Source organism: Scyliorhinus canicula, chromosome 16 (assembly GCF_902713615.1).
Source record: "Scyliorhinus canicula chromosome 16, sScyCan1.1, whole genome shotgun sequence".
Taxonomy (NCBI): Eukaryota; Metazoa; Chordata; class Chondrichthyes; order Carcharhiniformes; family Scyliorhinidae; genus Scyliorhinus; species Scyliorhinus canicula.
The window spans coordinates 120,031,969-120,053,994 of NC_052161.1; the positions used below are offsets into that span (position 1 = coordinate 120,031,969).

The 22,026-nt window shown below is 49.4% G+C and overlaps 1 protein-coding gene across 2 annotated transcripts in view; it reads left to right on the forward strand.

Annotated features, from left to right (window-relative positions):
• acap3b (ArfGAP with coiled-coil, ankyrin repeat and PH domains 3b) overlaps window positions 1-22,026 on the forward strand; it is a 350,744-nt gene that overhangs the window by 277,848 nt on the left and 50,870 nt on the right. For both annotated transcript variants that reach the window (XM_038821954.1, XM_038821953.1), the window contains exon 10: window positions 10,607-10,618. In XM_038821954.1, the coding sequence (XP_038677882.1) occupies window positions 10,607-10,618 (12 nt within the window). The remainder of the gene's footprint in view (window positions 1-10,606; window positions 10,619-22,026) is intronic.

A 22,026-nucleotide genomic window follows, 5' to 3' on the forward strand; every position in this document is an offset into this window, starting at 1 on the left:
GTGAGGAAAGGTTGGACAGACTGGGCCTGTTTCCATTGGAGTTTAGAAGAGTGAGGGGCGACTTGATTGATGTATACAAGATCCTGAATGGTGTTGATAAGGTGGATGTGGAAAGGATCTTTCCTCTTGTGAGCAACTCCAGAACTAGGGAGCAGTGTTTTAAAATTAGGGATCGCCCTTTAAGCACAGAGATGAGGAGATTTTTTTTCTCTCAGACAGTTGTGTGACTTTGGGTCTTTCTGCCTCAGAAGGTGGTGGAGGTGGGGGTCAGTGAATATTTTTAAGGCCGAGGTAGATTCCTGTTGGACAAGAGAATGGAAAGGTTATCAGAGGTAGGTGGAGAATATGAAACTCAACACCAACAGATCTTATTGAATGGTGGAGCAGGCTTGAGGGGCTAATGATCTACTTCTGCTCCTATTTTGTATGTTCAAATGTATGATAAGAGCAAATACCTAATACAGCTGGGACAACCACCCATCCAGAGTACCAGGGTTTCAGATTGGCACCTTGCCCATTTGTAAGTGAAGGGAAGGGTTGGTATTTTTTTTCTTCTTAGTGGGGTCCACATGCAGCCCAGCATGGCCTAGATGTTGATGTTCAAATTGACTGCCAGACTATTGATGGGATTTCCAGGAGAAGTATTAGCCCCTCCCTTTTCCCCATCTCCCACAAGTGCCCTCAAACATATTTCGGGATGGAGGTGTTGATGTAGAGAAACCATTTTCCTGTGGTGTTCATTTGTTCAGTGTTTGATTGTGTTTGTCTGGTATCCATTCTGTGTGTGATTCGTTAAGCCTAGGTGTGGTCACTTTGGAAAAGAAATCAAATGTTCGGCCAACTGTTGTAAGTGTGAGAGAACAGAAATTTTAAAACACTAAAACTCCTGGTGCATACAAGCTGGTGTATCATCTCTGCATATCTTCCAAGGGATAAAATACAGCGCACTCTTGTGGAAACCCCAAGGGCATCAGTCTGCTTAGCCCATGTACAGCCAGAAGTACAGGCTGACAGTGCCACAAGAGGCAGTCGTATTCCAGGCTGCCAGTGTCCCCCAGAGGCAGCCATTCGCCAGGCTGCCAGTGCCCCCAGAGGCAGCCATTCTCCAGGCTGCCAGTGCCCCCCAGAGGGGGCAGTCATTCTCCAGGCTGCCAGTGCCACCCATAGGGGGCAGTCATTCTCCAGGCTGCCAGTGCCCCCCAGAGGCAGTCATTCCCCAGGCTGCCAGTGCCCCCCAGAGGCAGCCATTCTCCAGGCTGCCAGTGTCACCCAGAGGCAGTCATTCGCAAGGCTGCCAGTGCCCCCAGAGGCAGCCATTCTCCAGGCTGCCAGTGCCCCCCAGAGGGGGCAGTCATTCTCCAGGCTGCCAGTGCCCCCCAGAGGTAGTCATTCCCCAGGCTGCCAGTGCCCCCCAGAGGGGGCAGTCATTCTCCAGGCTGCCAGTGCCCCCCAGAGGCAGTCATTCTCCAGGCTGCCAGTGCCCCCCAGAGGGGGCAGCCATTCCCCAGGCTGCCAGTGTCACCCAGAGGGGGCAGCCATTCCCCAGGCTGCCAGTGTAACCCAGAGGCAGCCATTCTCCAGGCTGCCAGTGCCCCCCAGAGGCAGTCATTCCCCAGGCTGCCAGTGCCCCCCAGAGGGGGCAGTCATTCTCCAGGCTGCCAGTGTCACCAGAGGCAGTCATTCTCCAAGCTGCCAGTGCCCCCCAGAGGCAGCCATTCTCCAAGCTGCCAGTGCCCCCCAGAGGCAGTCATTCCCCAGGCTGCCAGTGTCACCCAGAGGGGGCAGTCATTCTCCAGGCTGCCAGTGTCACCCAGAGTCAGTAATTCTCCAGGCTGCCAGTGTCACCCAGAGGCAGTCATTCCCCAGGCTGCCAGTGTCACCCAGAGGCAGTCATTCCCCAGGCAGCCAGTGCCCCCCAGAGGCAGTCATTCCCCAGGCAGCCAGTGCCCCCCAGAGGCAGTCATTCCCCAGGCTGCCAGTGTCACCCAGAGGCAGTCATTCCCCAGGCAGCCAGTGCCCCCCAGAGGCAGTCATTCTCCAGGCTGCCAGTGCCCCCCAGAGGCAGTCATTCCCCAGGCTGCCAGTGTCACCCAGAGGCAGTCATTCGCAAGGCTGCCAGTGCCCCCAGAGGTAGTCATTCCCCAGGCTGCCAGTGTCACCCAGAGGCAGCCATTCTCCAGGCTGCCAGTGTCACCAGAGGCAGTCATTCCCCAGGCTGCCAGTGCCCCCCAGAGGGGGCAGTCATTCTCCAGGCTGCCAGTGCCCCCCAGAGGCAGTCATTCTCCAGGCTGCCAGTGCCCCCCGGAGGGGGCAGCCATTCCCCAGGCTGCCAGTGCCCCCTAGAGGGGGCAGCCATTCTCCAGGCTGCCAGTGCCCCCCAGAGGCAGTCATTCCCCAGGCTGCCAGTGCCCCCCAGAGGGGGCAGTCATTCTCCAGGCTGCCAGTGTCACCAGAGGCAGTCATTCTCCAGGCTGCCAGTGTCACCCAGAGGCAGTCATTCCCCAGGCTGCCAGTGCCCCCCAGAGGGAGCAGCCATTCTCCAGGCTGCCAGTGCCCCCCAGAGGCAGCCATTCTCCAGGCTGCCAGTGTCACCCAGAGGCAGTCATTCCCCAGGCTGCCAGTGCCCCCCAGAGGGGGCAGTCATTCTCCAGGCTGCCAATGTCACCCAGAGTCAGTAATTCTCCAGGCTGCCAGTGTCACCCAGAGGCAGTCATTCCCCAGGCAGCCAGTGCCCCCCAGAGGCAGTCATTCCCCAGGCTGCCAGTGTCACCCAGAGGCAGTCATTCCCCAGGCAGCCAGTGCCCCCCAGAGGCAGTCATTCCCCAGGCAGCCAGTGCCCCCCAGAGGTAGTCATTCTCCAGGCTGCCAGTGTCACCCAGAGGCAGTCATTCCCCAGGCTGCCAGTGTCACCCAGAGGCAGCCATTCTCCAGGCTGCCAGTGCCCCCCAGAGGGGGCAGCCATTCCCCAGGCTGCCAGTGCCCCCCAGAGGCAGCCATTCTCCAGGCTGCCAGTGCCCCCCAGAGGCAGTCATTCCCCAGGCTGCCAGTGCCCCCCAGAGGGGGCAGTCATTCCCCAGGCTGCCAGTGCCCCCCAGAGGGGGCAGTCATTCTCCAAGCTGCCAGTGTCACCAGAGGCAGTCATTCCCCAGGCTGCCAGTGCCCCCCAGAGGGGGCAGCCATTCCCCAGGCTGCCAGTGCCCCCCAGAGGCAGCCATTCTCCAGGCTGCCAGTGTCCCCCAGAGGCAGTCATTCCCCAGGCAGCCAGTGCCCCCCAGAGGCAGTCATTCCCCAGGCTGCCAGTGTCACCCAGAGGCAGTCATTCCCCAGGCTGCCAGTGTCACCCAGAGGCAGCCATTCTCCAGGCTGCCAGTGTCACCCAGAGGCAGCCATTCTCCAGGCTGCCAGTGCCCCCCCCAGAGGCAGTCATTCCCCAGGCTGCCAGTGCCCCCCAGAGGCAGTCATTCCCCAAGCTGCCAGTGCCCCCCAGAGGCAGTCATTCCCCAAGCTGCCAGTGCCCCCCAGAGGCAGCCATTCTCCAGGCTGCCAGTGCCCCCCAGAGGCAGCCATTCTCCAGGCTGCCAGTGCCCCCCAGAGGGGGCAGTCATTCCCCAGGCTGCCAGTGCCCCCCAGAGGGGGCAGTCATTCCCCAGGCTGCCAGTGCCCCCCAGAGGGGGCAGTCATTCCCCAGGCTGCCAGTGCCCCCCAGAGGGGGCAGTCATTCTCCAGGCTGCCAGTGCCACCCAGAGGGGGCAGTCATTCTCCAGGCTGTCCTGATGCTGCTGCCCCTGGGCACCAACTAAATGGCTTTTTAAATGGATCTCAATTTACTTTGACTCTGCTGCAAGGTCAGTGCAGCATTTGTTAAACTGACGACGCCTACTGAGGATGGGCATTGCACAGTCCCTAACTGCTTTGCATTTATCAGCAAATGACAGTATTTGATAGGTGCTCTCTTTTTATTCATGTTGTACCGCACCAATACTGAAATCAGCTTTGAAAGCTGCAGGATCGTTTTTTTTTATACTTGTGGCTTGGGCGGGGGCCAGCAAAGTCATTTCCCTGATTTTGGCCAGATGCTCACTCCTCAAAATCAGGGGAGTTCGAGTGGGCTGGCCATCAAGTTATTAATGACGAAGTTGAAGCAATAACTTGCTCATTTGTAGGTATTTCTGTCAGTGACTACACTTTGACCTCTGAGGTTGTAAGTTCACTCCAGAGACTTAATCTAGGCTGACCCCTCAGCGAGTACAGAGTGAGTGCTGTACTGTCGCAGATGAGACCTGAGGAGATCTCAGGTGAGGCCTCACCTGCCTTTTAAGCGTGAGATGTAAAAGATCCCACCGCACTAGTCGAAGAAGAGCAAGGGAGGCCGGGCCAATATTTATCCTTCGGCCTACAGCACTAAAGCAGGTTATCTGCTCATTATTTAATTGTGGATTTTGGGACCTTGCTGCGAGCAAATTAGTTGCCAAATTTTCAACTCGACAATAACAACAACCACACTTTTTGAATACACCTCATTGGTGAAAAGCTCTTGGGAGGCACAGTAAAAATACACCTAATTTTTTTTGCTGTGACAGCCTTCTGTCGGAATCTGAAATTACATTGGTACCGATGCTTGTGAGGAAGCGTTGTAATATCATTGAAGCACTGCACAAACCTGCAGCATTGAAAGCGAAGCTTCAAGATCAGTAACCGTCACTGGTGACAAGATAAGCACACTGCAGTAGATGGTCCTGCAGGCTCCAAAACACTGAGCGCCAGAAGGTACTTAGAAAAGATCTTTTTGTTCCTGAAATAAAGACTCCAGAAGTTGCAAGGTCACCGCCATGCAAGTCCTGTGTGAGTTGCAAGCTACTCAGAACCATTAAGCTAGTTATTGTGAGTATTGAAATGGTTAACAGCCCGGTTTAATTGCACAGTTAGCCTGACATCCGTGTGACTAGAATGAACGCGCACAAAGAGATCAAAGGAAAATTCCACAGCACTCTTTAACTCAGCCTATACATCTGGCTGAATTTCAGTTCGCTGCCCAGCTTCAATTGGGTCTGTCTGAATGGGCCACCTCCCCTCTGCCAGATGGCCAGTCATTCCATTTCCCATTGAGAAAACACGCACACACACACACTTGAATAGTCTCTGCCACATGTTTCTGAGGACAGTGACAGTACCAAAGCACGGTAGCATTGTGGTTAGCACAATTGCTTCACAGCTCCAGGGACCCAGGTTCGATTCCGGCTTGGGTCACTGTCTGTGTCGAGTCTGCACATCCTCCCCGTGTGTGCGTGGGTTTCCTCCGGGTACTCCGGTTTCCTCCCACAGTCCAAAGATGTGCAGGTTAGGTGGATTGGCCTTGGTAAATTGACCTTAATGTCCAAAATTGCCCTTAGTGTTGGGTGGGGTTACTGGGTTATGGGGATAAGGTGAAGGTGTTGACCTTGGGTAGGGTGCTCTTTCCAAGAGCCGGTGCAGACTCGATGGGCCGAATGGCCTCCTTCTGCACTGTAAATTCTATGATATCTATGATAATTCTATGAAAGCGGAGTAACCCATTAACATGGAAAGCATTTGCAGATATGGAGAGAATGTGTTTGTGTCTGGGGGCATGTGTGTATGATATGTGTGCATGCATGTGTGAACGTGTCCTGAACAGTGCCTGTGTACAAATAAACCTGCACCTACACACATATACCGGTTTAGCTCAATTGGCTGGACAGCGGGTTTGTGATGATGAGTGAGGCCAGCAGTTTGGGTTCAGTTCCTGTACTGGCTGATGTTATTCATGAAGGCCCTGTCTTCTCAACCTCGCCTGAGGTGTGGTGATCCTCAGGTTAAATCACCACCAGTCAGCCTATGGTTATCTAGAACTAAGGCAACTTTACTTACTTACATCTGGGCCTGTATGTCTTGTTTTGCTATGTTTTAATGCATGCATGTAGGTACTTGTGCATCTTCCTGGATATGTGTGCATGTGACTCAATGGGCGCGATTCAACTAAATGGACACAGAGTCCCATAGCGAGTGCGTTTAGCCGCGTGTTACCTGGCGCTCGCAGCACCGAGAAACACATGGCTATACAATGCCACTCGCGTTAAACAAGGGGCCTCAGTGGGGAACACACGACCGAGGCCACGCAGAGTCCCGTTTTCTACACCGAGGAGCTCCGCGCGCCGGGATCGCATTAGATCTCGCGAGGCATTGCGAGCCGGGGAGGTCTCTTAGCTTTTATCGGCCACGCTGCACTGCGCCGAGCTGCTTTTTGGGCGCAGCGTGGCCATTGAATTGCACCCTCTGACTGTATGCTTATGTTTCCGAAGGGTAATCTAAATATTATTTGGGATCTGTTGATAACTCTGACATTGCTGTTTTCAATTTGATCAATAATCTATGGGTGGAATATGCTGGGTGCATTGGTGCCAGCAAATGTGGAAAGCTGCAGGACGCCAGATTCCTATTTGCTGTGCAGTGACCTCTGCTGGAGAGTGTGCAACAGGTGGATGTTGGAGGTGAACAGCAGCAGACTTGACCCTGATGCCAGGTGGTGAATCTGTGGAATTCTTTACCGAGTCATTAAGTACCACAAGGCTGAGGTAGACAGATTTTTAATCAGTAAGGGAATCAAGAATTATGGAGATAAGGTGGGAAATTGGAGTTGAGGATTATCGTCAGCTTAGCCTTGATCTCATCAAGCAGACCCGATGGGCCGAGCAGCCTACTTCTGCCCCGACAATTTTATGATCAGTTAAAATAACTGAGCACCTTCCAGGGATCACACCGCAAACTGGCTCCTTGAATGAAGCACAGGAGTGAGAGTTACCATCTTCAGGAACGGTCAAGGATCGCAATGGTGAACAGGGGAAGAAGCACAAACTATCTAAAATGAGTGAATGCACGCGCGCTCATAAACAACTGCCCCACAGACATTTCCTTTGTTAGAACACTCTTTCCTCCCCTTTAGTCCTCACCAGGAATGAATCCCTGTTTAAAAATCATAAATGGCCTCCTCCTAAAGTTTTGCCAATCTTAATCCTGAGTTATCCCATGTCCCACTCTCTTGATGTGCTCCACAATGCATTTGAAGAATAACATGTTGTACCTCATGGAATGCTGAATGGTTCTTCTCTGGTGTATTTATCAGAGGCATTCACCATGCCTGGCACCTTAGCATAGTGGTTAGCACTGTTGCTTCACAGCTCCAGGGTCCCAGGTTCCATTCCCAGCTTGGGTCACTGTCTGTACGGAATCTGCCGCTCTCCCCGTATCTGCATGGGTTTCCTCCGGGTGCTCCGGTTTCCTCCCACAGTCCCAAAAGACGTGCTGTTATGCAATTTGGACATTCTGAATTCTCCCTCCGTGTACCCGAACAGACGCCAGAATGTGGAGGCAAGGGGCTTTTCACAGTAACTTCATTGCAGTGTTAATGTAAGCCTACTCGTGACAATAAAGATTATTATAGGGGCAGCACGGTGGCACAGTGGTTAGCATTGCTGCCTACGGCGCTGAGGACCCGGGTTCGAATCCCGGCCCTGGGTCACTGTCTGTGTGGAGTTTGCACATTCTCCCCGTGTCTGCGTGGGTTTCGCCCCCACAACCCAAAGATGTGCAAGTTAGGTGGATTGGCCATGCTAAATTGCCCCTTAATTGGAAAAAAAATTGGGTACTCTAAATTTATAAAAAAAAAAAAAAAAAAATAAAGATTATTATAAAAATCTGTTGATCGAGGAGGATGTTATTTCACATTCCCAAGTTCAGGGTGGTTTGAAATTCTGACCAGGTTATGGTAGTTAGTCAATGTTATTAAACTGAAAAGATAGTAGAAAATATCTGTCATCACCTGGAAAACAAAAGGATAGCTTAGTCCATTGGGTGGAGAGATGAGAGGTGATATCAGAAGAGAAAACCAAACTTGTTTAGATACCAGCATCAAGCAAGTCAATAGAATTGCTCAAGGGGTCCGATAATCATTTGCTGAAGCATAAACTATATAAATTGTCTGTAAAACATTGCACTAAAGTGAAATGGACCCTCATTATCCAGATCATTACTCCAGGGGAGTACCGAGGGTGTGCTGCACTGTCAGAGGTGCTGGCTTTAGCATTTTAAAAAAAATTTAGAGTACCTAATTCATTTTTTCCAATTAAGGGTCAATTTAGTGTGGCCAATCCACCTACCCTGCACATCTTTGGGTTGTGGGGGTGAAACCCACGCAGTCAAGGGGAGAATGTGCAAACTCCACACAGACAGTGACTCAGGGCTGGGATCGAACCTGGGTCCGGAAGAAACTTTGGTCCTCAGCGCCGTAGGCAGCAGTGCTAACCATTGCGCCACCATGCCGCCCGCGTACTGGCTTTAGGATGAGATGAGTTCAACTGCAGCCCCGCCTGACCTCTCATGAGGGCACAAAAGATCCCACAACACTATTTGAAGAAGAGCCATTTATCCCTCAATTGGCAATACTAAAGACACGTTTTCTGGCCATCGTCACAGTATTGTTTATGGGATCTTGCTGTGTACTAACAGCCTCTATGTTTCCGATGTTCCAATGGTGATTACACTTCAAAAAGTACGCCATCTGCTGTAATGCATTTTGGTACATTCTGGAATCTTGGCAGGTACGAGAAAAATAAAAGTTTTTCTTTCGATTACTGTGCTCTTAACATGGCACCTCCCAAACCTTTTCCCCAATGTGACCCGATCTTAATACCTCAGAATTTGTGTGACCCCAGAGTAAAAATTGGGGAGCGGGAGAGAGTGGTGGTGTGTGGGATCTTCAGGATTTAGAGAGTTGCTGAGATTTAGAGGGTTCAGGATTTAGAGAGTTGAGAGGAGGGGTTAAAACTGCTGGATTTGTCCTGAAAAAGGCGAAGACCCACTTTTCTACAGGCTGCGGCTGCAGCACCAATTACACCTCTCGGAGAAGGACAGCCATGCCTGACAACGAGAGGAAAAACACAAACCTTCAAATGGACCCCGCAGCTCTGCTGACTTAGTCCAGGTGGTGTAGGTGCACCCACAGTGCTGTTAGGAAGGGATTCCAGGATTTTGACGGAAGGAATGAGGGAGGTTTGCTCACTCTTAACGTTTGATGCCGAACAAGCACACACATGACCATGAAAGGGAGACCGAGGGAACAAGTTGATGAAACGTTCACTGATGAGCGTGTTCAACAGAATTTTAGGCTGGTAGAAATGAAAGTACTCCCCAGGGAGCAGCATTATATTGGCTAATTGGTCCTTACTTACAGCATTTATTGATTTTTAAATAGCAGAATGGAATGAGATCACCGTCTGTCTCAGATGGTACTGATGCTGTAGGTTCTAATGACCTTGTAAGATAGAGGGTTCACTATGACTGAAGCAACTCTGCAGTACCGCAGTGCCCTTGCTGCAGCTGAATGTGATAAATTACAGTTAATCGTCCTGGATGAGTAAACGTTCAAAGAAAACATGTAGGTCATTGCTAAATATTACGAGGAGCCTTGGGGCTGATGTTCGGTGTTACCAGTGAGGAGTCCCCACCTAAGGAGCGGACAATGCTGGCTGTATGTACATGACCAGCAGACAGTGTTACTGATGGGTAAGGTTGGTCCTGTAAAGCCAACAGCACAAGTAAAGTAAACCCCACATACTGGCATTGCGTTTACTGTCTAAGGCAACTCCATCCCAGTGCTGCAGAGTGCCAAGGATGTGGTTTTCTCCACTGCTAATGGCAAACACCAGCACCACCACTGCCAACACTAGACATGTTCTGGCTCTGTGGATCTGCGACTTTTTAGCTCCTTCATGTAGAAGTGCACACTCTGTCGTGTTAGCTCATCCCCCTCCAATACTGCCTATTCAGGGATTTAACAGGATCTAACGGTACAGTCACACTCCACGAGCATAGTAAAGCCACATCACAGTGATACCAACTTACCGTGTAATCGGCTTTGGAAACTCCAACCAGGGGAATTTCGGGATTCTCACTCTGCTTGTATCAAGCTGGACCCAGGCAATGAATGCTTGCTGCATCAACATTCCAACTGCAACATCAGTCAGAAGCCACTCTGTATCAAACTGCACTGACAGTTGGGCAGCACGTTAGCACAAGTGGATAGCACTGTGGCTTCACAGTGCCAGGGTCCCAGGTTTGATTCCCCACTGGGTCACTGTCTGTGCCGAGTCTGCACTTTCTCCCCATGTCTGTGTGGATTTCCTCTGGGTGCTCCAGTTTCCTCCCACAGTCCAAAGACGTGCAGGTTAGGTTGATTGGCCATGCTAAATTGCCCTTAGTGTCCAAAAAGGTTAGGAGGGGTTATTGGGTTACAGAGATAGGTGGAAGTGAGGGCTTAAGTGGGTCGGTGCAGACTCGATGGGCCGAATGGCCTCCTTCTGCACTGTATGTCCTATGTTCTATGACAGTAAGAATTCTTCCTCGGTTTGCTTGTGGTTTTAATACTTCAGACAGGCAAAAAATTTAAGGGCAGGGTGCAAGAGCCCACTCAACTTGATCACATTTAATTGCAGGATGAATGTTCCTAATCAGATCGGGCGAATGTGCTAACCTGTTCTTCTCTCTCTCTCTCTCCCTCCCGTCACCTTGATGTTCTCCAATCAAATCTCTATAGACTCTGCTACAGGTAGGTGCAAAAGAAATCCTATTGATACCTCTGTCATGTGTTTCTTTCATCTGGTGTTTTTTTCAAAAAGCCAAATGGTAAAGCAAGTTTGGTGAGAGCCGATATAAGATGGGGAGAGGAGGAGGTTAAAGGTTTCTGCAAGACACTTATAGGTGCCAACTTTCCTCTGCTCACACAAGGGAGTTGCTGAGCCAATCTTGGCTGAACCTGTTTGGTTCCTGTGTTCAACCCATCTGAAAGGGCTGGATCTGAGGAAGGATGTTCTTGCTCTGGAGGGAGTGCAGCGAAGGATTACCAGACTGATTCCTGGGATGGCAGGATTGGCGTATGAGGAGAAATTGAGTCGGTCAGGATTGATTTCGATAAAGCTCAGAAGAATGAGGGGGTATCTCATAAGCCCATAAAATTCTAACAGGACTGGACAGGGTGGATGCAAGAAGGATGTTCCTGAGGGTGGGGGTGTCCAAATCCAGGGGCCACAGTCTGAGGATATGGGGTAGACCATTTAGGACAGAGATGAGGAGAAATTTCTTCACCCAGAGAGTGGTGAGCCTGTGGAATCTGTTACCACAGAAAGCGGTTGAGGCCAAAACATTGATTGTTTTCAAGAAGCAGTTAGATATAGCACTTGGGGTGAAGGAGTTCAATGGATATGGGAGGAAGGTGGGATTAGACTATTGAGTTGAATGATCAGCCATGATCATAATGAATGGCAGAGCAGGCTCAAAGGGCCGAAGGGCCTCCACCTGCTCCTATTTTCTATGTTTCTATGAGCACTCGGGAATACGGACTGGAAATGAACACCAGATGGAAATACTGCCAGGGAATGAGCACCAGGTGGAATACCACCCAGGAACGAGCACCAGGTGGGAATGAGCACCAGGTGGGAATACCGCCCAGGAACAAGCACCAGGTGGGAATGAGCACCAGGTGGGAATACCACCTAGGAACGAGCACCAGCTGGTAATGAGCACCAGGTGGGAATACCACCTGGGAACGAGCACCAGCTGGGAATGAGCAGGTGGGAATACTGCCTAGGAATGAGCACCAGCTGGGAATGAGCAGGTGGGAATACCGCCTAGGAATGAGCACCAAGTGGGAATAAGCACCAGGTGGGAATACCACCTGGGAATGAGCACCAGGTGGGAATGAGCACCAGGTGGGAATACCACCTGGGAATGAGCACCAGGTGGGAATACCACATAGAAATGAATACCTTCAAGACGGGTGCAAATCCCTGGCTGGTTCTGCCACAGTTAACAATGAATAATGGTCTTCAGCCTCAGTGTGGGGTCTGCCCTTACCTGGATCGAATATTTAAAAACTTACTTTCAGTAGCAGATGCTGGAGGCAGCTCCTTTGTATTCCAAAGGTGGGAAAATGGTATTCTGTTATATTGTATTCTTAGCCTGACCCCACCTGGGATTTTGTGTCCAATTCGGGATAGCTCACCTCAGGAAACATATTTTATCCTTGGAAGGGGCTACAACAGGGGTGGGCAAACTACGGCCCGCATGCGGCCCGCCAAAGGTATTTCTGCGGCCCACCAAGTCATTAAAAAACAAAAAAAAAAAATTTTTTTTTTTTTTAAAAAATTTTTTTTTAAGGTTAATGGGGGGGGGGCTGTTGGGTTACTTACTGGTATAGGGTGGATACGTTGACTTGAGTAGGGTGATCATTGCTCGGCACAACGTCGAGGGCCGAAGGGCCTGTTCTGTGCTGTACTGTTCTATGTTCTATATGAGGCGCCCAGAATCATAACCGGGTGAAGTAATTATTTTACTTAATATACTATGCGGCCCTTTGTGAATTGTGAATTTCTGAATGTGGCCCTTGCACGGAAAAGTTTGCCCACCCCTGGGCTACAAGGTAGATTCACCAGAAACGTACCCGGGCTGAAAGTATTTATTGGCAAGGACAAGTTACAGCAAGAACATTTAGCAGAAAATCACGATGCCTCACCTAACAAACCCTCGCCTCGCCTAACAAACCCTCGCCTCGCCTAACAAACCCTCGCCTCGCCTAACAAACCCTCGCCTCGCCTAACAAACCCTCGCCTCGCCTAACAAACCCTCGCCTCGCCTAACAAACCCTCGCCTCGCCTAACAAACCCTCGCCTCGCCTAACAAACCCTCGCCTCGCCTAACAAACCCTCGCCTCGCCTAACAAACCCTCGCCTCGCCTAACAAACCCTCGCCTCGCCTAACAAACCCTCGCCTCGCCTAACAAACCCTCGCCTCGCCTAACAAACCCTCGCCTCGCCTAACAAACCCTCGCCTCGCCTAACAAACCCTCGCCTCGCCTAACAAACCCTCGCCTCGCCTAACAAACCCTCGCCTCGCCTAACAAACCCTCGCCTCGCCTAACAAACCCTCGCCTCGCCTAACAAACCCTCGCCTCGCCTAACAAACCCTCGCCTCGCCTAACAAACCCTCGCCAGTGTTTTCTCCACACGAGCCACCTGGTCAGATTACATTTTAATGCAAACTTTACATTACGCCTCTTGCACATTATCGGAAATCATTTTTATAATTGTAAAACATCCATCACCCTCTACTTTAGCCTTGTGTCCCCATGGCATTCCTCTATCTATAGCATGACACTTTTAATTCCAAACACAGTCATTTTGTGACAATTTATCTGTAGCACCTTCTAAAGCTCCTCAACCTCCATTTTTGCAATATCCAAGGAATTCTCTTTACCGCACTGTAGTTGCCTCAATAAAATCAGTGAAATTAATCGAGCGCCACCTGACCGTCACAAATTGGTGCCGACCATCCCTCGAAACCCTGCTTTTTACCCCACCTAAGACTTCAGAAGTCCCTTTTGCAAAGCAACCGGCCTTTTCACTCCCTTTTTACATCAGTTCCAACAGGGACCTTGACGTCAGCCTGCTCACCATCTCCTTCTCTGAATCTTTTCCACCTTCTGCACTCGGCGCCTGGGGGGGGGGGGGGGGGGGGGGGGGGGGGCAAAAGACCACTTGGGACCCCGTGAGCTGGGGGATTGGGAGCCACCTTCTGTGTGAGAGAATGGGTGGTCACAAGTGAGCCTGTGAACCGGGAGACAAGGATATTGTAGAGTTGATGTACCATCGATTGTACGCGAGGCGAGTGATTTACCAAAGTCTGGCTTTAATTGACTAGAACACAGCTCTGCGATCGTCTACAGTGGAAAGGGACGATCGTCAGGCGTCTGAGCATTTATACCTCGTTAATAGATGCGTGGTTAACTCAGCCTCTCGGCCAATCGGTCGAGAGGCACATGACCGACCAGGGCCAATGGTAAGCCGACGTTCTGGCCCAATGGCAGACAAGTATGCAGATCATATCACCACAAGAGTGCAACAGCGATTCTGTTGCATTAGGGTTATACGTTCGACAGAGACTTCTCGTCCCAGTCAAATCCCAGCCACGTTTTCACCACTTTTGCACACGGATATTTGTTTCCCCAACTGCAAGACGGGAGCGTTTCGTGATAGAAGTTATGAATCCTGGTGGGATGGGAAAAGCACAAAATGGAATGCTGTGCATCATACAAACATACAAAATAGGAGCCGGACTAGGCCATTCGGCCCTTCGAGCCTGATCCATCTTTCAATATGATCATGGTTAATCCTCTAGCTCAATACCATACTCCCGCTCTCTCCCCATACCCTTTGATACTTTTAGGGCGCAATTTTTCCAAAAGGGAACAAAGTCCCCTAGTAGGTGTGTTCAGCTACGTGTTTCCCGGCGCTCGCCGTGCCGAGAAACACGTGGCTATTCAACGCAACCCACATTGAATAAGGGGCCTGAACGGGGAACGCGTGGCATAGGCCGCACATTGCCCCATTTTGTACAGGGTGGTGAGAGATCAAGATGCCATTTATAAATGGCACCCTGATCTCCGAGGCCCCCATTGTGGGCGTGATTTACATCGCAACATCTCGCGAGATTGCGTTGGATCTCGCGAAGCACAACGAGCTGGGTAGATCCCGGGAGCGCGGTCTCCTGGCTTTCATCGGCCACCCTCTGAGTGAAGAGGTTTCTCCTCATCTCAGTCCTAAATGGCCTACCCTGTATCCTGAGACTGTGAACCCTCGTTCTAGATCCCCCATATGGAGGAAAGAGCATCCCAGCATCCAGTCTTGTCAGAATTCTTTACGTTTCAATGAGATCCCCTCTCATTGTTCTAAATTCCAGTGAACAATGCGTCGTCGGTGTAACCACGCTAGTCTGCAGATAAAATCATTTAATGCCAGCCAATTATAGCAAAAAGGACTGTCAAACTGATACAGATTCAAACTAATATCCAGCACAGTAATCAGAACAAAGAATTGCTGCTTGTACCGCTGTTGATTTCCCTGAGGAAGGTTCGCAGACTGGAGAGAGCTAGGGGTTTTCAACCCTGTCCTACCCAGCAAGATTAATGTGGGCGGTGGGTAATGTGGGTTACACTGGAGAATGACTATGTGATGCTCGCTGCGTGCAGAGGAAGAAAAGAGTCCTTCATTTCAATTTGAGATTAAACGTGGAGACGACAAATTATAATTTTCTTGGGAGTCTGTGCCAAATTTACTTCAGTCATTTTCACACAGGTCGATGGTAATAATTGGCAGCGATTCTCCCCCCCTTTACCTCAAAACGCTGTTATAGACAACACCCCCTTGACTTGGGCACCAGTGAGATCACGCAAGCACCTTGTGTGGTTGTACCCAGTCACCTCAAGAGATGCACATGATTCAGTTGTTTATTATAGAGCTCAATTCAACTGACTGGAGCTTTGACTGACCTTTGCTTTTTATGCAATTTGTCAGCAAGATGTTTTAATCCCTGTAGGTTTAGCAGCTTCATTTGGGTTTGTTGTAATCTTCAGCATTGCTTTAGGGAGGCAATTCGATTTTCAGCATTCCCCCCACCCCCCAGCTGCATAAAGGAGAATGCGCATCAAACAATGGTGCACACCGCGGCCAGAGCTCATAATTCAACTGGCTAACAGAGTTACTACTAGCTTGCACATTGTTGGCCTCCTGCACAATGACAGTGGGCTCAGATAACTCTCTGAATCAATCTGTTTCGCGGGAGAAGGAGAGGACAGCAGCTGTGATTGTGTTTGCCGTTTATAATGGGGCAGCACGAGGGAGGTTTTACAAATGAGGACGGGTGAAGTTCGAAGCCTGTCAGCTTCACGTTAAGTTTTTTTAAAAAGCTTGCCCGACCTCCTCATGAGGGTAGAACACTGCACGATGAGGCTCTTTAGTCAGGTTCCAGTTAACTGTTTCTCGTGTATTTTCCGCAGGCACGTTTGGCAGCATGTGCTACCAAGGTGAGGCAGGATGGAAATATTTCCATTCTGCCTCCCGCTCTGATAAGGCAAGATCTGGCTGAAACAGCAGTGTGAAGCTTTGTGTGGTATCAGTTCCATTGCAGTAAAGAAGAATGTTGGACAGTGCCTGTCTCTTGCAGAACTATTAGCCTTTCTTTGTTACAATACTGTCTCCTGACAGGTGGGCTGTCCCCATATCCCTGTTAAATGGATGAGGAGATCTGTGCCTCCCAACTACCAACCCTGTGTCCCAGCAGACTTGTTTTATACTCTTTTAAATAAACAATAAAATAAAATAATTAACAAGAGTGTCAGCCCCTTCACAGGGAACTATAATAAAAAAACATTTCAAAGGAAAATTATCAATTAAATTAAAATATTGTTCCTGGGTTGACGGTGCACTCCAGTTCACCGGTCAGGGAAGGCCTCAAGCATGCTGGGGGACGGACTCTCTTTATATGTGCACTCAGTCCTTAATCAAACAATGCCCATCACCTGCTTACCTTTAACAAAATGATCAATCAACCACTAACAGGCTAAGCACTGACCTTTACCAATTTTCACTGGCTAACTGTGCACCAGAAACACAGCAACAACTTGCATTTATGGAATCATAGAATCTCCACAGTGTAGAAGGAGGCCATTTGGCCCATCGAGTCTGCACCAACTATCCGAAAGAGTACTCTACCGAGGCCCACTCCCCTGCTCGATCCCCGTAACCTAACCTACGTTTCTTTGGACGCTAAGGGGATATTTAGCATGGCCAATCCACCTCACCATCTTTAGACGGTGGGAGGAAATTTGGAGCACCCGGAGGAAACCCACACAGTCATAGAACATAGAACATAGAACAGTACAGCACAGAACAGGCCCTTCGGCCCTCAATGTTGTGCCGAGCCATGATCACCCTACTCAAACCCACGTATCCCCCCTATACCCGTAACCCAACAACCCCCCCCCTTAACCGTACTTTTATTAGGACACTACGGGCAATTTAGCATGGCCAATCCAGCTAACCCGCACATCTTTGGACTGTGGGAGGAAACCGGAGCACCCGGAGGAAACCCACGCACACACGGGGAGGACGTGCAGACTCCACACAGACAGTGACCCAGCCGGGAATCAAACCTGGGACCCTGGAGCTGTGAAGCATTTATGCTAACCACCATGCTACCGTGCTGCCCCGTCACGAGAAGAACATGCAAACTCCACACAGGCAGTCACCCAAGGACGGAATCGGACCTGGTTCCCTGCCGCTGTGAGGCAGCAGAGCTAACCACTGTGTCACCATGCTGCTCCTGGTATTTTCTATAGCACCTTCAATGTGGCAAAATGCTCTGAGACTCTTGTTGCAGTTTTCAACTTTCAAACAATTTGCCTCCCTTCGAAATGGGGCAAATCTCACCAATCCATTGGAGGGGTTCTGGTGCTACCGTAGGGGGGAGAGTCAGGCAACTTGGAATCACTGTTGAGAGAACCTATTGTATGAACACTTTGACAAAGAGTCATTGGACTCGGGCTCTTTTCCCTCCCTACAGATGCTGCCAGACTTACTGAGATTTTCCAGCATTTTCCCTTTCGTTGTATGAACACTTGCCGCCCTCATATTGAACTCCACAACTACTGTTTTAACACGCATTATTCTGTTTAACACCATCATTTAAATTATCTGAAAGCAGATGAATTTTAAGAATTCACCCAATATCATTGTTGCCCATGGAAATCCTATGAAAGAGCGGTAGGTGTGGCCAAATAGCTTTTTGGCCTCAGTGTCTGAGCTTGCTTGGGATGAATGGTCTGGTGAGGTACCAGAGGATGTCCAACACCCATGGACATGTGTAGCAGTATTATAAGAATATAAAAAATAAGAACAGGAGTAGACCGCATGGCTGCTTAAGCCTGCTCCCCCACAGCTGATCTTCGACCTCCATACCATTTCACTGCCTGATCTCCAAATCCCTTGATTGCCTGAGTATCCAGAAACCTATCAATCCCAGTTTGAATATACCCACGTCCCAACATCTACAGCCCTCTGGGATAAAGAATTCCAAAGCTTCACAACCCTGGAGACGTTTCAAATATAAAAACAAACGGCATCAATCACCACCTCCATGGGAGAAGGGGAGAAAACTGAGGAAAAATAAGTCTGGATTTTAATAAATAAATGGGGGAAAGTGACAGAAAGAATATTGGATTTACCATTTCCTCAGTGAGGAAAATAAGGCTTACTAAACAATTTGCATATAAATGGTAGCTTTTTGCCTAGCAACAGACCTGTTAACAGCTGAACCAATTGGTATGATGATAATGATCTTAACTCAGCTTTTGCAGCTCCATTTCTCACATCTGACATTGCAAAACCAGGCATTATAATTTGTGCTGCTTGATGTATTTCTGATGAATTTATTCAAAATTGTGAGTGGTACATTTTGTATCGAACAATTCAATTCTAATGCCATTGGAAAATATCAGTGTATTTAAACAACTGCCAATTAAGCCATCAAAGAGTAAATCTGACACGATACCCCTGCAGGTGAAAGAGCTTCTTTTCTCATAAAAATACCAAGTACATCTCTCCTTGAGATGGCTTCGCATTTCCTGGAACAACCTAAGAGTCACACAAAAGAGAAGCCTTATGAAATTATCACAAATTGGCACTCAAGCACAAAAGTGGTCAAATGCTGGTTGGCACTGTTGCTTCGCAGCGCCAGGGTTGCAGGTTCAATTCCCAGCTTGGGTCACTGTCTGTGCGGAGTCTGCACGCTCTCCCCGTGACTGCGCGGGTTTCCTCCGGGTGCTCCAGTTTCCTCCCATAAGTCCCGAAAGACGTGCTTTTAGGTCATTTGGACATTCTGAATTCGCCTTCTGTGTACCCGAGCAGGCACCGGAATGTGGCGACTAGGGGCTTTTCACAGTAACTTCATTGCAGTGTTAATGTAAGCCTTCTTTTGACAATAAAGATTTTTATTATTATTAGTGTGATGTTGGTGCCATTTGCTTAGCACAGTGGTTAACACTGTTACCTGAAAGCACCAGGGACCCGGGTTCAATTCTGACCTTGGGTGACGGTGCGGAGTTTGCACGTTCTCTCCATGTTATGGTTTGCTCCGGGTGCTCCACTCTCCTTCCACAGTCCAAAGATGTGCAGGTTAGATGGATTGGCCGTGCTAAATTGACCCTTAGTGTCCAACGGTTAGGTACGATTATGGGGCTAGGTTGAGGAATTGGGCCTAAGTGGGGTGCTCTTTCGGAGGGTTGGTGCAGACTCGATGGGCTGAATGGCTTCCTTCTGCACTGTAGAGATTCTATGATTTGATGATAAGGTGTTGTGTAGACACCTTATGGGTTCACTTATTTCGACTAGGTACATGGAAACATTTATACATAGATAGAAAGCTCAAAGACATTAGAAATAGAAAAGAACAAAGAACAAAGAAAAGTACAGCACAGGAACAAGCCCTGCGGCCCTCCAAGTCCGTCCTGACCGTGCTGCCTGACTAAACTACAATCTTCTACACTTCCTGGGTCTGTATCCCTCTATTCCCATCCTATTCATGTATTTATCAAGATGCCCCTTAAATGTCACTATCGTCCCTGCTTCCACCATCTCCTCCGGCAGCGATTCCAGGCACCCACTGCCCTCTGTGTAAAAAACTTGCCTTGTACATCTACTCTAAACCTTGCCCATCGCACCTTAAACCTATGCCCCCTAGTAATTGACCCCTCTACCCTGGGGAAAAACCTCTGACGATCCACTCTGTCTATGCCCCTCATAATTTTGTAGACCTTTATCAGGTCGCCCCTCAACCTCCGTCGTTCCAGTGAGAACAAACCGAGTTTATTCAACCGCTCCTCATAGCTAATGCTCTCCATACCAGGCTACATCCTGGTAAATCTCTTCTGCACCCTCTCTAAATCCTCCACATCCTTCTGGTAGTGTGGTGACCAGAATTGAACACTATACTCCAAGTGTGGCCTAACTAAGGTTCTATACAGCTGCAACATGACTTGCCAATTCTTATACTCAATGCCCCAGCCAATGAAGGCAAGCATGCATTATGCCTTCTTGACTACCTTCTCCAGCTGTGTTGCCCCTTTCAGTGACCTGTGGACCTGTACACCTAGATCTCTTGGACTTTCAATACTCTTTAGAGTTCTACCATTCACTGTATATTCCCTACCTGCATTAGACCTTCCAAAATGCATTACTTCACATTTGTCCGGATTAAACTCCATCTGCCATCTCTCCACCCAAGTCTCCAAACGATCTAAATCCTGCTGTATCCTCTGACAGTCCTCATCGCTATCCGCAATTCCACCAACCTTTGTGTCAAAAGTGAAACTAAGACTGGATGGATCACATGACACACTTCCCCTCTAGTGATGTCATGTTGCTACCCCTGAAAGGCAGATTACAACAGTTGGGACGAGACATGGGGCTTTTGTACTCTTGCCTGTAAAAGTGCAACAAATACATTGCTTGAAGCTCAACCTCCATCATGCCCACTCACTGGACTGAATGCTCCTGCAAGCAACAGGAATTTGATGTCAGGACCGTTCCCTGGTCCCGGCTCTGCTCGAGGTCATTGCGCGACACCCAGCTGAACTTCGCAGGAGGTAACTTGCTGGTGAGATGATGGGTGTACCTGTGAAGCTGGAGTGAGACAGGGTGGGGCCCCATTTCCAGAGAGCTTCTCATTTACAATCACCTCAGCTGCACAATTTTCCCTGATACCTTACCGTGGCCCAAACTGAATCCCATGCAAAATCTTCCAATACTTTCAGCACTCACAGTCCAACAACATTTGCTTCAACCATGGAAAGCCCGTGATATTGTACAAGCTTTGCTTTGCTGATTTACCCCGTTGAATGACTGACACTTCAACGGAGGCCTTGGGCCTCATGCACCTCTGGAAAAATACCTCTCAGTTTAGGGCAGCACGGTAGCATGGTGGTTAGCATAAATGCTTCACAGCTCCAGGGTCCCAGGTTCGATTCCCGGCTGGGTCACTGTCTGTGCGGAGTCTGCACGTCCTCCCCGTTTGTGCGTGGGTTTCCTCCGGGTGCTCCGGTTTCCTCCCACAGTCCAAAGATGTGCGGGTTAGGTGGATTGGCCATGCTAAATTGCCCGTAGTGTCCTAAAAAAGTAAGGTTGGGGGGGGGTTGTTGGGTTACTGGTATAGGGTGGATACGTGGGTTTGAGTAGGGTGATCATTGCTCGGCACAACATCGAGGGCCGAAGGGCCTGTTCTGTGCTGTACTGTTCTATGTTCTATGTTCTAGTTGTCACCTTAAACACACTCATTGTCTGCCCACCACTGCTGATCAGGAGACAGTCATTCCCGAGAAACCGCCTCCAGAAAGAATCGCACAGAAAAATCATCCCCTTGCTTAAAATTGCTGGTAGGGCTGCCTCTGAACCTGCCTCTGTCTCCATGGCAAAACTCAGCCCAGAGGCACAATGAACAAAGTTTATTTCTTTTTCCTCGAGGGGTTAGGGGTGGGGGGGGGGGGGATAAATGTGTTTTCCTTCACCGTGAGCCAACTTAGCGAGTGAGCCAAGAAAGAGCAAATGACCTGGAGCTGGAAAAGTGAGAGTCACCTTCTGAGCTCCAGTTTTTTGTGGAGGCCCGAAGATGATTGATCCGTCATAAGAGTGGTTGGCAAATCGGTAACCAGAGGCTAGATCAGTCAAAATTCTCTTCAGGCAAGAGCCTGCTGTCACTCATTGTTTTTTTCAAAGTTCAAATCAACATATTCTTGCCTCGGCAGCATCAGATTTTCTGCAAGGACGGTTCATAATAATATACTGATTACTAGCCAGACTCTTGCAGGCTCCCCGCATTAAACACATTATAACAGCTGGTTTGATATGACAATTAGGATGTTAGCTGAATAGCTACTTAACTCCATGGCTATTTCTCTCGATCTGCGCAGCTCTTTAATGTTGCTGGTTCAAAAATCTCAAATGGACAAGTCATTTCTTTACATAAAAGTGAAATTGGGGTCTAGTGGCCACTTGCACCCCCTGTTTATGTCGGGAAGCTAACCAGACTGGGAAGGTGCCAGTGTGCATCATTTTAGCTAATCTCAAATCAGGT